Raw genomic sequence first — 13,582 nt, 5'->3', positions numbered from 1 at the left:
CCGTTTAGCGTGCAATCGACTCGGGATACTTATAAGATACTACCATGATTTTTTCAGATTTTTTGGTCCAAAAATAAATTAGGCCAAAAACCGGCCTTATTGGCCCTCCCGCTTTTTATCTTATTATACAAATTTTACCTTTTTACTTAAAAATGCAATTGTTTGGTTAAGAATACTACTATTTTGTTTCATTCGTCTTTTTTAGATGAATTTAAATGTACTTTGTTCAAAATTCGGTGTTCTTTAAAATGAAAATTGAACTATTTTTTCTATTGAAAATAATTTTTTGTTTCCGTTGAAAATTAGTTTTCTAACCAAAAATGGATCTTTTTTAGTTGAAAATGCATGCATTTTGTTAAAAAAAATTGCTTTTTTGGTAGAAAATTAATATTCTTAGTTCAAAATTTATCTCTTTGATACAAAATTGAATTACTTGGTTGAAAATGATTTTTTTTCTTGATAAAAATTCATATTTTTTAATTAAAAATTCAACTGTTTGTTTAAAGAATCAATTATTTTATTTAAGAATCATCTTTTTTGGTAGAAAATTCATCTATTTCGTTGAAAATTCAACCATATGATTTAAAATAAACTATTTTGATGCAAATTTATATTTTCGGGTTAAAAATTTTAACTATTTTGTAAAAAATTCGACTTTTTCGGTAAAAACGCAATTGCCTAAAAAATAGTATTTTTTGGTTGAAGATTCAACTGTTTTGTTGAAAATTCATTTTTTTCAAAAATAATTAGGCATTTCAAAACATTTAAAACAAAATGTGGATGTTTGCAGATTTAAAAACAGAATTTAGAAGTGTTTTGATAATTTCTAAAGATTTGAGGAGTATAAAAAAGTTCTTTTAAGATTAGTGGGAAGATTTCATATGATTTTTTAATTTAAAAACTGAATTCTAAGAGAAAACTGAAGAAGATTTCGAAACATTTAAAATGATCTCCTAAAGGTTCGAAAAAGAATATGAAAGATTTTGAATCAAAAAACAGTTTTGAAAAGATTCAAAAAAGATTACAGATCATTTAACTCATGAAATTACATAAAGAAAAACCTTATGTTGAATGCGTTTTATTCCTGATTTTAGTAAGAGGCTATTTGATACACTAAGAATGATCTACCATTTTTTCACGTTCTTTATTATATTATATATATAAAAAATATATGCATATGTATTATAAAATAATATTAAATTAATCAACTATTTCATTTAACCGCAATCTGAATCAATTTCCCCAATGACGGTAAAAAAGAAGAAGACCTTAAAGACTCCAGATATCGTAAATGTCGGTAAAAGAGGGAAAAATGAAGTAAATATTGGGACTTGATATAAATTAAGCAATTTTAATTTTAGACAAGATAAGATAAATTTTTGCAAAATATTTTGGATCACCCTGTGTGCACCAATGTATTCGCGTGCTTCTAAATATAAACCGGACGAGGAGGAGTAGACTTAAGGTAGTAGTGCCCACGACGTAAGTAGTAGAGAAGCCGGTCGAGCCTGTTGCCACCAAAAAAACTACGTCACGTGTGACAAGATGACCAATGAGAATTGAGAATCTTTCATTTTTAAACACCCACAAATTTAAGATTTTTCTTCCTTAAAAGGAGAGTTTAAATTCTTAAAAGCCAAGAGACTTCATACTCTTTTTCCTATTTGCCTTCTTTTCCCTTTTTTTTTTTTTATTGAATTCCTCTTTTATCCCTTTTTTCAAGAAACTTTTTCCTTATATCTTTTGTTCGCTTAAATGTAAACTGAATTAATAGAACCAATAAGAAAATCCAATTATTTTAGCCGAAAGGTAATTCTTTTTAATTGAAAAGTCGACTATTATATTTTTGGTTCAGAATTAGTCTATTTTGGTTTAAATTTCTACCATTTTGTTAAAAATTTAATTATATTATTTTGAAAGTTGAAATACATAAAAAAATTCATTGTATTTTTTGAAAATTAAAGTATTTTTTAAAATGATTATTATTTTTTTTTAACATTAATTTTCTTAACTGAAAAATTAATTATTCAATTTTTTGCTTAAAATTGATCGTTTTTAGTTGAAAATTCATCTCTTTTGGTGGCAAATTTAACTGTTTTGTTGAAGATTCTTTTTCTTTTGTTAAAAATTAATTTGTTTCAAGTGAAAATTTACCTGTTCCATTGTTGGTTGAAAATGTATATTTTTTATTAGAAAATTCAGCTAAGTCGTTGAAGCGATGTCATTGCAGTTTGAAAATCCAACTATTTGTTTAAAATCTAAACTATTTTGGTTAAAAGTCATCTATTTTGGCTGAAAAAAATTTGAATATTTTGTTAACAATTGAACTGCTGGGATAAAAATTCAACTACTTGATTGCAAGTTATACTTTTCCGTTAAAAATTCAATTTTTCTTCAGATTTAGACTTTTAGCTGATAATCCATCTCTTTGGTTGAAAATTTGTTGTTTTTTCTTTTGTTAAAAACTGTTAAAAATTGAACTATTTTACTAAAAAATCATCTTTTTTGGTTGAAAATTTAACTATTTTGTTAAAAATTGAACTAATATCTGGTTGAAAGTTGAACCCCTTTTGTTAAAAATTCATTTTTTTCTTTGGATTGCTCATTTTAGATTATAATTCAATTCTTTGGTTGAAAATTCTATTTTTTCGATTGTTAAAAATTATTAATTTTCTTGAACTTCAACTATGTTCTTAAAAAGACATCTTTTTAGTTATTAACTTAACTATTTAGTTAAAATGTATATTTGTATGTTAAAAATTCAAGTATTTTGTTGAAAATTGGTCCCTTTTATGTGAAAGTTCAACTATTTAGTTGTGTAATTGTTTGGTGGATAATTAATTTTGTTGTTTTAAATTCAATTATTTGATTAAATATTCAATTAATTGGTTAAAATTCAAATATTTTGTTAAAAACTTAACTTTTTGTTTGGAAATTTAACTGGTTTGTTGAAAATTCGACTTTTTACGGAGAAAAATCGTCCTTTTGTACTGAAAATTCATCTGTTTTGTGCAGAAAAGTTTTTGGTTGTAAATTTTCTTCTTCTGAAAAATTCGTCTTTTTGGCTTGAAAATAAAACTATTTAGTTAAGAATTAAAAACTTTTTTGTTGACGTTTAATCTCTTTTGTTTGAAAATTCGACCATTTGGTTGAAAATTCAACTTTGTAGGTTGAAAGTTCAACTATTTGATTTAAATATTAATTATTTTACTTAAAAGTTTAGATATTTTGTTGGTGAAAATTTAACTTCTTGATTAAAAATTTAACTATTTTGTTGAAAAGTTGCCTGTTTTCTTTAATATTCAAAAATTTTGTAGAAGTTGTATATATTTCGACTGAAAGTCCTAAGCATGTTTAATTTAATTGAAATTTAATAAATTTGATTTAAAATAATTTGTTCCTTTATCATTTCTCAATTTTTGTGAAAATCAACCTTTTTCCCGCATTGTGCGAATTTTGTGTTGTGAAGTTTGCACATATTTTATCAAATATTTTACAAATTTGAAAGAAGTTTAAATTTAATTTTTGAAACACTGTCTTTTCTTTTATGGCTTTTGGCATTTACCTGAGTTATAAAAAAAATAGCTTTTTCATTCAATGAACGTTGTGAGGTCTGGGTATATTACACAAAAAAGTGTATTGTGGCTTTTTGTTGGTTTTGCACCAGAATTACCTAGACCTAGCGATTTACTGATTACATCCGTAGCGTGTGTCTCGTAGCAAGGGTTAACCTATAAGCAATGAGGCAGACAATTAAGGTCGTTCTTATACACATTATTCGTTCTTATATACGTAAACTTATGTGTGTATGTAATAGCCTACTAGCTAACTAATTCTAAAACACTACCAGAAAAGATTGATTTTACTGCTTTTTAAAATAATTACTCTTGAAACCCCTTTAGATTTATGGACTGATCCAATTGTACAAATTTATTTAATAGCAAGTCTGGAATATATAATGCTTCGATTTTTATGTATTGTTGATATATTTATAATATTGATCAAGCATGCTAATTTAGATTCAATTTTAATTAAACTGAAGCTTTTAAAATTGAAGTACAAAGCTAGAAATAATTGTTCCACTTTAATTAAGAACATTAAAAATTGATTAAATTCCCATTAATGATTTATTTGTATTTATAAAACTCTACATAAATAGCGGTTGAAATTCAACAATTTTTAATTACGTGAATCTGTTGGACACACTCTTTCCCCTATTACCCTTTTTCTCATTTTTTTGCTTAGATGCGAGCTGAATTAATAGAACGCAATAAGAAAATCCAACTATTTTCGGTTGAAAATTCATTCTGTTTGCTTAAACTTTGACTATTGGGCTGAAAATTTATTTATCTTGTTGCAAATTCAACTATTTTGTTAAAAAGACATCTTTCTGGTTCCAAAATTTTACTGATTTGTTGAACATTCGCCTTTTTCGGTAGAATCGTCCTTCTTTTGATTTAAAAATGGTTATTTTATTGTTAAGAAGTAATCTTTTTTGGTTGAAAATTAACTTATGGTTTGAAAATGTGACTGCCTTCTGAAAAAATCGACTTTCGATCTGCTGTAAATTCAACTTTCTTCTAAAAAAATCCTCTTTCTTGCTTGCAAATTAAACTCCTTTGTTAAACATGCAACTGTTTCTAGTGGAAGTTTAACATCTTTTATTTAAAATATTGTCAAAAATTCATATGGGTAGGTTGAAAATTCAATTGTTTTTTCAAAAATCATCTCTTGGTCCGATTTTCGAAATTTTTGTTAAACATTTGTTTTTTTTTATTGAAAGTTCGTCCTTATGGATTGAAAATTCACCTTTTGTCCTGGAAAAGTAATATGTTTTGATTGAAAATGTATCTTTCTTTATTGTAAATTATTTTTTTATTGAGAGTTCAACTGTCTTCTAAGAAATTCATCCTTTTGGCTTGATCATCTCAACTTTCTTATAAACAATTTTTCTTTTTGGCTCGAAAATTAAACTATTTGGTTAAGATTTAGTATTTTTTGGTTCGAAATTGATCTATTTGGCTATTTCGTTGAGAAGTTAGCTTCATAGGTTTTTAATTCAATTTACAGTAATCCTTTTTAATCGAAAATTCGAATGTTTTATTGAGCATTCGTTTTTTTCTAATCGAAAATTCGTCCTTGTGGATTAAAAATTCAGCTTTTATGGTGGAAAAGTAAAATTTTTGGTTTGGTAATTCATTTTTTTTTTATGTTGAAAGTTAACTTTTTTGTTGAAAGTTGAACAGCCTTCTAAAAAATTCGTATCTTATGGTCGAAATTCACTATTGCATATATATTAATTTCATTTGAAAGAATTTATTCAACAATTAACTTCATCACTACAAAATAATCCAAGTTGACAAGTTTAACAATTCAAAAAGAACTTTTAAATTTAAAGCTTATTTTGATTGTGCAAAGAATTTTTATAAATCAATAAGAATTATGTGCTCTATATTCTTAAATTAATAAAGTTATTATTTTAGTCATTCAGTTTCTGATACTGTTTTTTTATTACCTGTAAAAAAATTGGACGCGTTTTTTTGTGAATATTTTTTTAATTTAATGCGATTTTTTTGCAATCTTATGTGACTAATGCGACTTTTTTAAGAGACTTTTTTCCGAGCTCTGACTAACAGATTTCTCCCCTATTTCATTTAATTTTACCACTTGAACACTTTTTGACTTCCTGCCTTTTTCTATTCTTATACTAAATCGTCGATTTACGAGTAACGAACCTAAATCTAAACTTTTCACGAGAGATTTTACATTTTTAAACTTCGCACCACGGAAATCCTCTTGACGTCAGACCAAGTTTGATATAATCTACCCTATAGTTAATAAAGTTTGCCCCCTTTCCGCCTCTAAGGTGATTCATAAATCATTCAAAAGTACACTGAATGAATATAAATAAATCCAAGGTTTTTACGATTGTATTAACTTTTAGGGTATTCACGTATCTGACGTAAGTTTTACATGATATTTGACCAGTCAATGCCAATTTCTAAGATTCTTGTTTGGTTCATAATCAAGTTAAGGGAAACCTCCCTAGAGTGGATAATGCAACCTACAGTGGATAAGCAATAATTAAAAATACTAATGTGTGTAAAAAAATTCGTTTAATTTCAGTCGCAATAAAGAAACTGTACATGCTAATTAATTAAAATTATATAATTTTCTTTTATTTGTGCTCCTAATTGATTTTTATCCACTGTAGATTGCATTATACACTGTAAGGAGGTTTCTCTTATTTTTATTTTTTTCTCGTCATTCAGGTCTCGGAAAAACAAAGTTTTCTACGATTTGAAGACTGTAGAAGGCTGTAGAGAATATTTTCCCGAAAAATAAATCTGCATTTATTAAATTTCAACAATTTAAAAAAATTGATAAATAGCAATTTAAGGAGGAAATCCAATTGCAAAAAAACGTTTGAAAATTCAACTATTTTGTTAAAAAGTCATATTTTTTTCGAAAATTCTCCTGTTTTGTTGAACATCCATCTGTTTCGATAGAAAATTCATCCTTTTGGATTGAAAATTCCTTTTTTTTTGCTGGACAAGAAAACCTTTTTGGTTGAAAGTGAATTATTATTATTTTTTTTTTAATTGAAAAGTCTATTATTATATTTTTGATTCAGAATTGATCTCTTTTGGTTAAAAGATCGAATGTTTTATTCAAAATTGAAGTATTTTGTCAGAAAAGTAACTTCGTTGTTAGTAAAATATTCAACTGTTTTGGTAGGAAATTCAACTATTTTTTCTCTAAATTAATTTTTTTTCTTTAAAATTACCTTTTTTGTTGACAGTTAATCTCTTCGGGTTGGGTTTTCATTTTTATTTCTTGAAAATTTAACTACTTGGTTAAAAGTTAAACTACTTTGTTAATAATTATTTTATTTTTTTCGTTGAGGATTTATGATTTTAGTTTAAAATTCATCCCTTTGATTGAAGATTTCATTTTTTGTTACAAATTCATATTTGTAGTTTGTAAATTCCGCTTTATTGTTGAAAATTCCTATATTTGTTTGGAATTATAACTATTTTATAGTAAATGAAACTCTTGGGTTGAAAATTCAACTATTTAGTTGAAAATTTAACTATTTGGTTGAAAATTCATATTTCTTGGTTAAAAATGAAGTTTTTTTGTTGAAACTTCATCAATACTGGGTTAAAAGTGATTTTTTTCCTAAAACAATGGACTTCTGAGCTTGAAAACTCCATTTATTTGGTTGAAAGTTAAACAGTTTTGTTGAAAATGCAATATTTGGCGACTTGATATCTTAAGAATTTGGTATCTACAATTGTTTTATTTAAAAGTATTAATGCTCATAATTTACTAAAACATTACCCCATTTCCCCTGTTTTTAGAGCGTTTTGGACAATGAAGTCGGAAAGTTTCAGGAGCGAACTTGAATTATTAATATTGGAAAATTCATTTTTGTTTATTTTTAAACTTGAGTAGTGGTTTGATTTGTTACTAATGGTGTTCTTTTTTCAGATAGGGCACGCTTCGCCACCACCTCCGGCACCGGCACCGGTTTCGATAACACCTTCTGCAGCTATCTCCACCTCCTGTGGTCAGTCTCGGCAGGATTCCCCACCTCGGGGTCCCCGCACTTTACTTTTGCGACGCAGTGAAAATGGCTTCGGATTTACCCTCCGCCACTTCATCGTCTATCCACCGGAGTCCTGTTACGTAAGTATTCCTTTCGGATAGAAAAAATTTACATGTTAAAAAGCAATGTCTCGGAAGTTAGAACCCTAAACTCAATATTTCAGCATAAAATGAAAGGTTGTGCTAGGCAAAAAATATACAAGATCCGAGAACATTCAAATTTCGAAAAACCCAAAACGAAATTTCACAATAACAACAGTTCTCAAATAAAAACTAAAAAGATTACATTTTTCCAGTTTTATTTGTGTATTTGAGTCTTGTATGTTTTTTGAGTTTAAAATGTTTGGGTTTTAGTTTTACAGAATTTTGTTACAGGAAAAAAAAGATAACTTTTATTTAGATTTTACAAAATAATAACAACAATTATTTTCTCTTTGTTTTTTAAGCTGTTAGATTTTTTGATTTTTCGAAAAACAGTTTACTGCATTTTCTTGAAATATAAAGTAATTATGTGTGAGATTCCTGACTTGGAAAACTGCCGAATAATAAAATTCCCGAAATCATAAAATTGCCGAATTATAAAAATCCCGATTTGGAAAATTTCCTACAGTTTATAATGTTACCGAATTTGAAAATTCCCGAATAAGCAAATTCTTTTTAGAAAGTTGCGAAATTGTAAAATATTCGAACTAGAAAAATCCCAAATTTTAACGGTTAAAAGCATTGTCTTTTGTTACATATTATTCATTTATTAGAAATAAAATAATCAAATATTTTTATCAACAAATTTATTTTTTTTATTTTTAAAATTTTCAAAAATTATTGCTAGAATTTAAAAGTAAAATAGTTGAAAATATATATTTCTGAATAAAAAATTTTGTTCAAGATCAGCAAAGTATATTTTTTGAATTACAAATAATGTTCTCAAAAATCGAATTGTTTTAAAAACTAAAATGTTAAAATTCGGGAGAAATGTAATTTTTCGTTTGAAGTGCACTTGTTTTAAATTAGTTTTTTAATTCAATTTGCGTATAATTATTTGAATTTTAAATTAAAACAAATAATTTTTTAAAAAACTTTCAACATTAAAAAAATTTTCTTTGATACAAATATGTATTTTATTATTATATTTTTAATGAAGAAATAATATTGATTGAAAAACTGTTTTTTTTCTATTGTTTACATTCGGAAATTTTCTAGTTCGGATATTTTGTAAGTCAGCAATTTTCGATCAGGAATTTTATTATTCGGGAATCTCCAATTCTATAAAATCTAATGAAGTTAGACATAATTCTATATAGGGATTTTCTCAACTACAGGGGTCATTTTTCCCTTATTTTGCTTTTTTTCGCCTATTGAATTTAAAATAATATTTAATAATAATATTTAATAATTAATACACAAATCAATTTACAACAAAATACATAAGTTTTCAAACAAATTGTTAAATTTGCAACTAAAAATGATCAATTTTCAACTAGTGGTCATATAATTAAATTTCCAATTAAAAAAGTTCATTTTTAACCAAAAACGAATGCATTTTTGACAAAATAGTTACATTTTCAACAAACAAAAATTAATTATCAACCAATCAGTTGCATTCATAATCAAATAGTAGAACTTTCAAGCAAAAAATTAATCCCTGAAGAAAAATGTAATAGTTTATATTTCGTCCAAGAAAAGATTTTAATTTTAAATAAAAAACAGTTAAATTGATCTCAAAATGAGAATTCTCAACGAAAAATTTAATAGTTGATATTTTTATCTATTGGGATATTTTAAATTTAAAACAGTTGAATTCAACAAAACAGTTTAATCATAAACTAGCAAAGATTCCTTTTTAATCAAGCAACCTCATTTTTAACCCAAAAAAACATAACATTTAAAATAAAAAGAGAAGAATTTTCAATCCAAAAAGACGAATTCTCTAGAAAAACACTTGAAATTTTAATCCAAAAGACCATTTTTCCACAAAATAGTTTAATCATAAACTAGCAAAGATTACTTTTTAATCAAGCAACCTCATTTTTAACCCAAAAAACACAACATTTAGAATAAAAAGAGAAGAATTTTCAATCCAAAAAGACGAATTCTCTAGAAAAACACTTGAATTTTTAATTCAAAAGACAAATTTTCCACAACAAAGTTGATTTTTAACAAAATAGTCGAATTTAAAACTGAAAACGATCAATTTTCAACCAAAAATTAAATATTTAAATTTTCAGCACCACATTCAACCAAGTAATTGAATTTTGAATCAAGAAGATTAATTTTCTATCAAACAAGACAATTTTACCCCCCCCCCCCCCCCCCCCCCCCCCCCCCCCAATTTCCAGCTGTGTGAAGTATTTTTTGAATTGCTCCTTACGGGAATTCCAAAAAGTTTATGGGATTTCAATAGATTTCAGATGATTTCCAGAAATTTCCAATCATTTCATGGTATTTTAAAAGATTGCAAGGGATTTGCCAGGATTTCATGAGAGCTTATTCAGTAGATTTTCATAGTGGTTAATCCCTTCCATCGAAGTCCGCTTATTTACTCAGCGGTTCGAAAAGTTTATATGTACGAAAAATCTTGAAGGTTGCTTGCTGTCATCATTTAGGTTCCATATTAACAGAAATATTCAAAAATCAAATTATCTAAAATTACGAAACAAAGCTAATATGAAATGCTTATTGCAGTATATTACAATTTAAAAAACGCATTTTTGACTTTTCAAATCATATTTTTTTTCTCCTGTTCTCAAGAAATAACCCCTTTTCTCGATTTTTCTTCTAAATTTCTTAGTTAAATGTACTACTATTTAGTTGAAAATGTAATTATTTTCTTGAAAATACAACTGTTTAGTTCAAAATTGATCTATTTGATTTAAAAAAATCTCTTTTTAGTTTAAAATCCTTGTATTCTTCTAAAAATGTGTGTTTTTTAGTGGAAACTTAATCTTCATAAGCTAAAAATTCATCTTTTTAGTACCAAATTTAAATATTTGGTTGAAATTTCATGTTTCCTTATTTCCTTCAACTGTTTTTTATTTAAATTAAAATATTTTTTGGTTAAAATGTCAATTACACTTTGGGTTCAAAATTCACCTTCTGTATTTGAAAATGTAACTAATTTTGTTGCAAGTTGAATTACCTTATTAAAAATAGATTTTTGTGTTTTTAAATTTTCATAATTTTCGTTGAAAATTCATCTTTAAGGTTTAATATTTAACTAGTTTTTTTAAACTAAAAATATAATTATCCCATTTTTTGTTAAAAATTGATATTTTGAATTGAAAAATTCAACTATTTGGTTGAAAATGCATGTATTTTGTTGAGGATTCAACTATTTTACTGAAAATTGGTCTTCTTTGGTTGAATTCAACTGTTCTTTATTGCAAACTAAAATAATTTCATTTCTGTTTAGCATTCAATTGTTTTTGTAGAAAATTACGTCTTTCTTGTTTAAAAATTCATCGCTTGTAGATACCATCTTTTTTGGTAAAAAGAATGCAACTTTTTGGTTAAATATCTAACTTTTTTGGTAGAACATTCCACTATTAGGTTAAAAATTAAACTGGATATTTAAAAAATTAACCACTTTGTAGAAAATTATCTTTTTTGGGGAAAATTCATTTTTTTTATTGAAAATTTCTCGTTGGATAAAAAATTAATCTCCTTTTTGAAAAAATCGCTTTTTGGCTGTGGATGTACTATTTTATTAAAAATTCTTCTTTTTTGGATTATTAAAATTGGTGTAAAATTTATTTTTGTAGTTGTTAAAAATTAATATTTTGAAAATTATTTTTTTTTTGTATTGAAAATTTCTTTTTAAACTAAATATTTAGCTATTTCATCTTTGGTTGAAAACTTATATTTTTTAGTTGAAAATTTAACTGTTTATTTCAAAATTGAATTGTTTTTGTAGAAAATGCAACTATTTGGTTAAAATTTACATTACTTGATTAAAAATTAAACTATTCATTTGAAAACTTGACTTCTTGGTAGAATATTAACTTTTTTGTTGAAGATTCATAGTTTCGGGTGGAAAATTCGTCTTTTTGATTGGCAAATTAATCTTCTGATTACAGATTCAAATATTTTGTTCAAATTCGTCTTTTTTTATTCTATTTCGGAAATTCGATTTTTGTTGAACATTTATTTAAAGCTGAAAATGTGACTATTCCATTTTTGGTTGAAACTTAAATTTTTCATTTAAAATTCAACTATTTGGTTAAAAATTCAAGTCTCTTGATTAAAAATTAAATTTTTGTTAAAAACTCATCTTTGTTTGTTTAATATTCAACTATTTTGTTACGTCATCGTTTTTAGTCGAAAATTTGACTGTTTTGTTCAAAATATCTCCTTTTGAATTGTAAATTCATGCTGAATGGTAGAAAAGCCGTCTTTATTGTTTCAAATTTCATCTTTCTTTCTTTTTTATTTAAAATTTGTATCTTGTTTCGTTGAAATACGAAATATTAAATTTTCCGTTGAGAGTTAATCTTTTTAATATTTCAGAAATTTTAATTAGATTAAAATCCAAATTAAAAATCCTATTTAACGGTTGAAAAATCGACTTGCTATAGAACAAATGATTAGAAATACAATAACTAGTAAATGAAAATTTGAAATTACAGATGTTGCCAGGGCATGAGAGGACGAAGATTGATGAGCCGATGGACACGATCTTCGTGAAACAGGTACGATCAAATTCACCAGCAGCAGAAGCAGGGCTTCGAACTGGTGACAGATTGGTAGCTGTCGACGGGGCTGCAACTCGAGGAGAACAATACGCAAGTGTCGTTCAACGAATTCAACAAGCAGGTCCTTGGCTGCGTCTCCTCGTTGTCTCCAAGGAAGACGATATCTTGCAAAGGGTAAATTATTTATAAGAATTTCCAAAAAATAATTCAACGCTGTTTTGATTTTTTCTCTTTACAATTCTAGGCTTTGCATTTGCATAATTGTGTATGTACACGTTAAATATAAAGTTTTCAATTGGACACATTGAAAAATTACAGAATTTTTAGTTGCAAATCGTCAAAATTGAACTATTCCAAAAAAATAAACGTTGAAAATTACATAGCTTTAAATTATAAATATTGAGAATGGAATAATTTGCAATTCTACATTTTAAAAACTGAACAGTTTTTAATGACTGATTTAAATGTTCAAAACTGAAGAGATTTTAATTTTTGGAATTTACAATTATCAACTGGGTCGTGTCAATTTTCCGAAACTCGGTGAGCGTAGAACAAATATTTTCAGTGAGCCTAGATACTTCGTAAAATTTCTGAAAGTTTTAAATTTTGCAATGAAAATTCTGTTTTTGATAATTTACGTTTGAAATTTCATCAATTTTGAAAATTTAGAATTGAAAACTCTTGACTTATGATCTACAAAATTATCCGAATTTAATAATTTTTGGTTTTAAATCTTCAAAATTGAACAATATTTAAAAATAATAATAAACATTAAAAATTACATACCTTTAAAATATAAATCTTGAAACTGGAATAATTCGCAATTCTACAATTTAAAAACAGAACGATTTTTAATTGTAACTCTTAAGGGTCAAAAAATATTTTTGGTGAGCCTAGATACTTTGTAAAAATTCTGCATATTTTAAGTTTTGACATTAAAAATTCTGTGATTTTGATGATTTACGTTGGCATTTTAATCAATTTCGAAGATTTAGAATTGACAACCCGTGACTTTTGATTTTCATAATCATCCGAATTCAAGAATTTTTATTTTTACATCTTCAAAATTGAAGAATTTTAAATTGAAAATCGTTAACATTGAAGAATGTAAAATTGTAACTCTTAAACATGTTAGGGCTTTAAATTTTCAAACTTTAAAATTTAAGTTTTTAATTTATTAATTTTACAGTTTAACTCTTTAGAATTGTAGAAATCTGAAATCTTTAAAGTTAAGGAGTTTTTAATTTTTACAATTTAAAGTTCTGTTGATTGAAATTGGAAAC

General features: G+C 25.9%; 1 protein-coding gene across 15 annotated transcripts in view; it reads left to right on the top strand.

Annotated features, from left to right (window-relative positions):
* Positions 1 to 13,582, top strand: part of LOC117174310 (rho GTPase-activating protein 21-B-like) — a 272,591-nt gene that overhangs the window by 167,774 nt on the left and 91,235 nt on the right. For all 15 annotated transcript variants that reach the window (XM_033363301.1, XM_033363309.1, XM_033363308.1 and 12 more), the window contains 2 exons: positions 7,495 to 7,692; positions 12,234 to 12,473. In XM_033363301.1, the coding sequence (XP_033219192.1) occupies positions 7,495 to 7,692; positions 12,234 to 12,473 (438 nt within the window). The remainder of the gene's footprint in view (positions 1 to 7,494; positions 7,693 to 12,233; positions 12,474 to 13,582) is intronic.

This window comes from Belonocnema kinseyi, chromosome 6 (assembly GCF_010883055.1).
Source record: "Belonocnema kinseyi isolate 2016_QV_RU_SX_M_011 chromosome 6, B_treatae_v1, whole genome shotgun sequence".
In the NCBI taxonomy this organism is placed as follows: domain Eukaryota; kingdom Metazoa; phylum Arthropoda; class Insecta; order Hymenoptera; family Cynipidae; genus Belonocnema; species Belonocnema kinseyi.
Note: the sequence above shows the minus strand (reverse complement) of the source record. Positions and strands in the feature narration are given on the sequence as shown.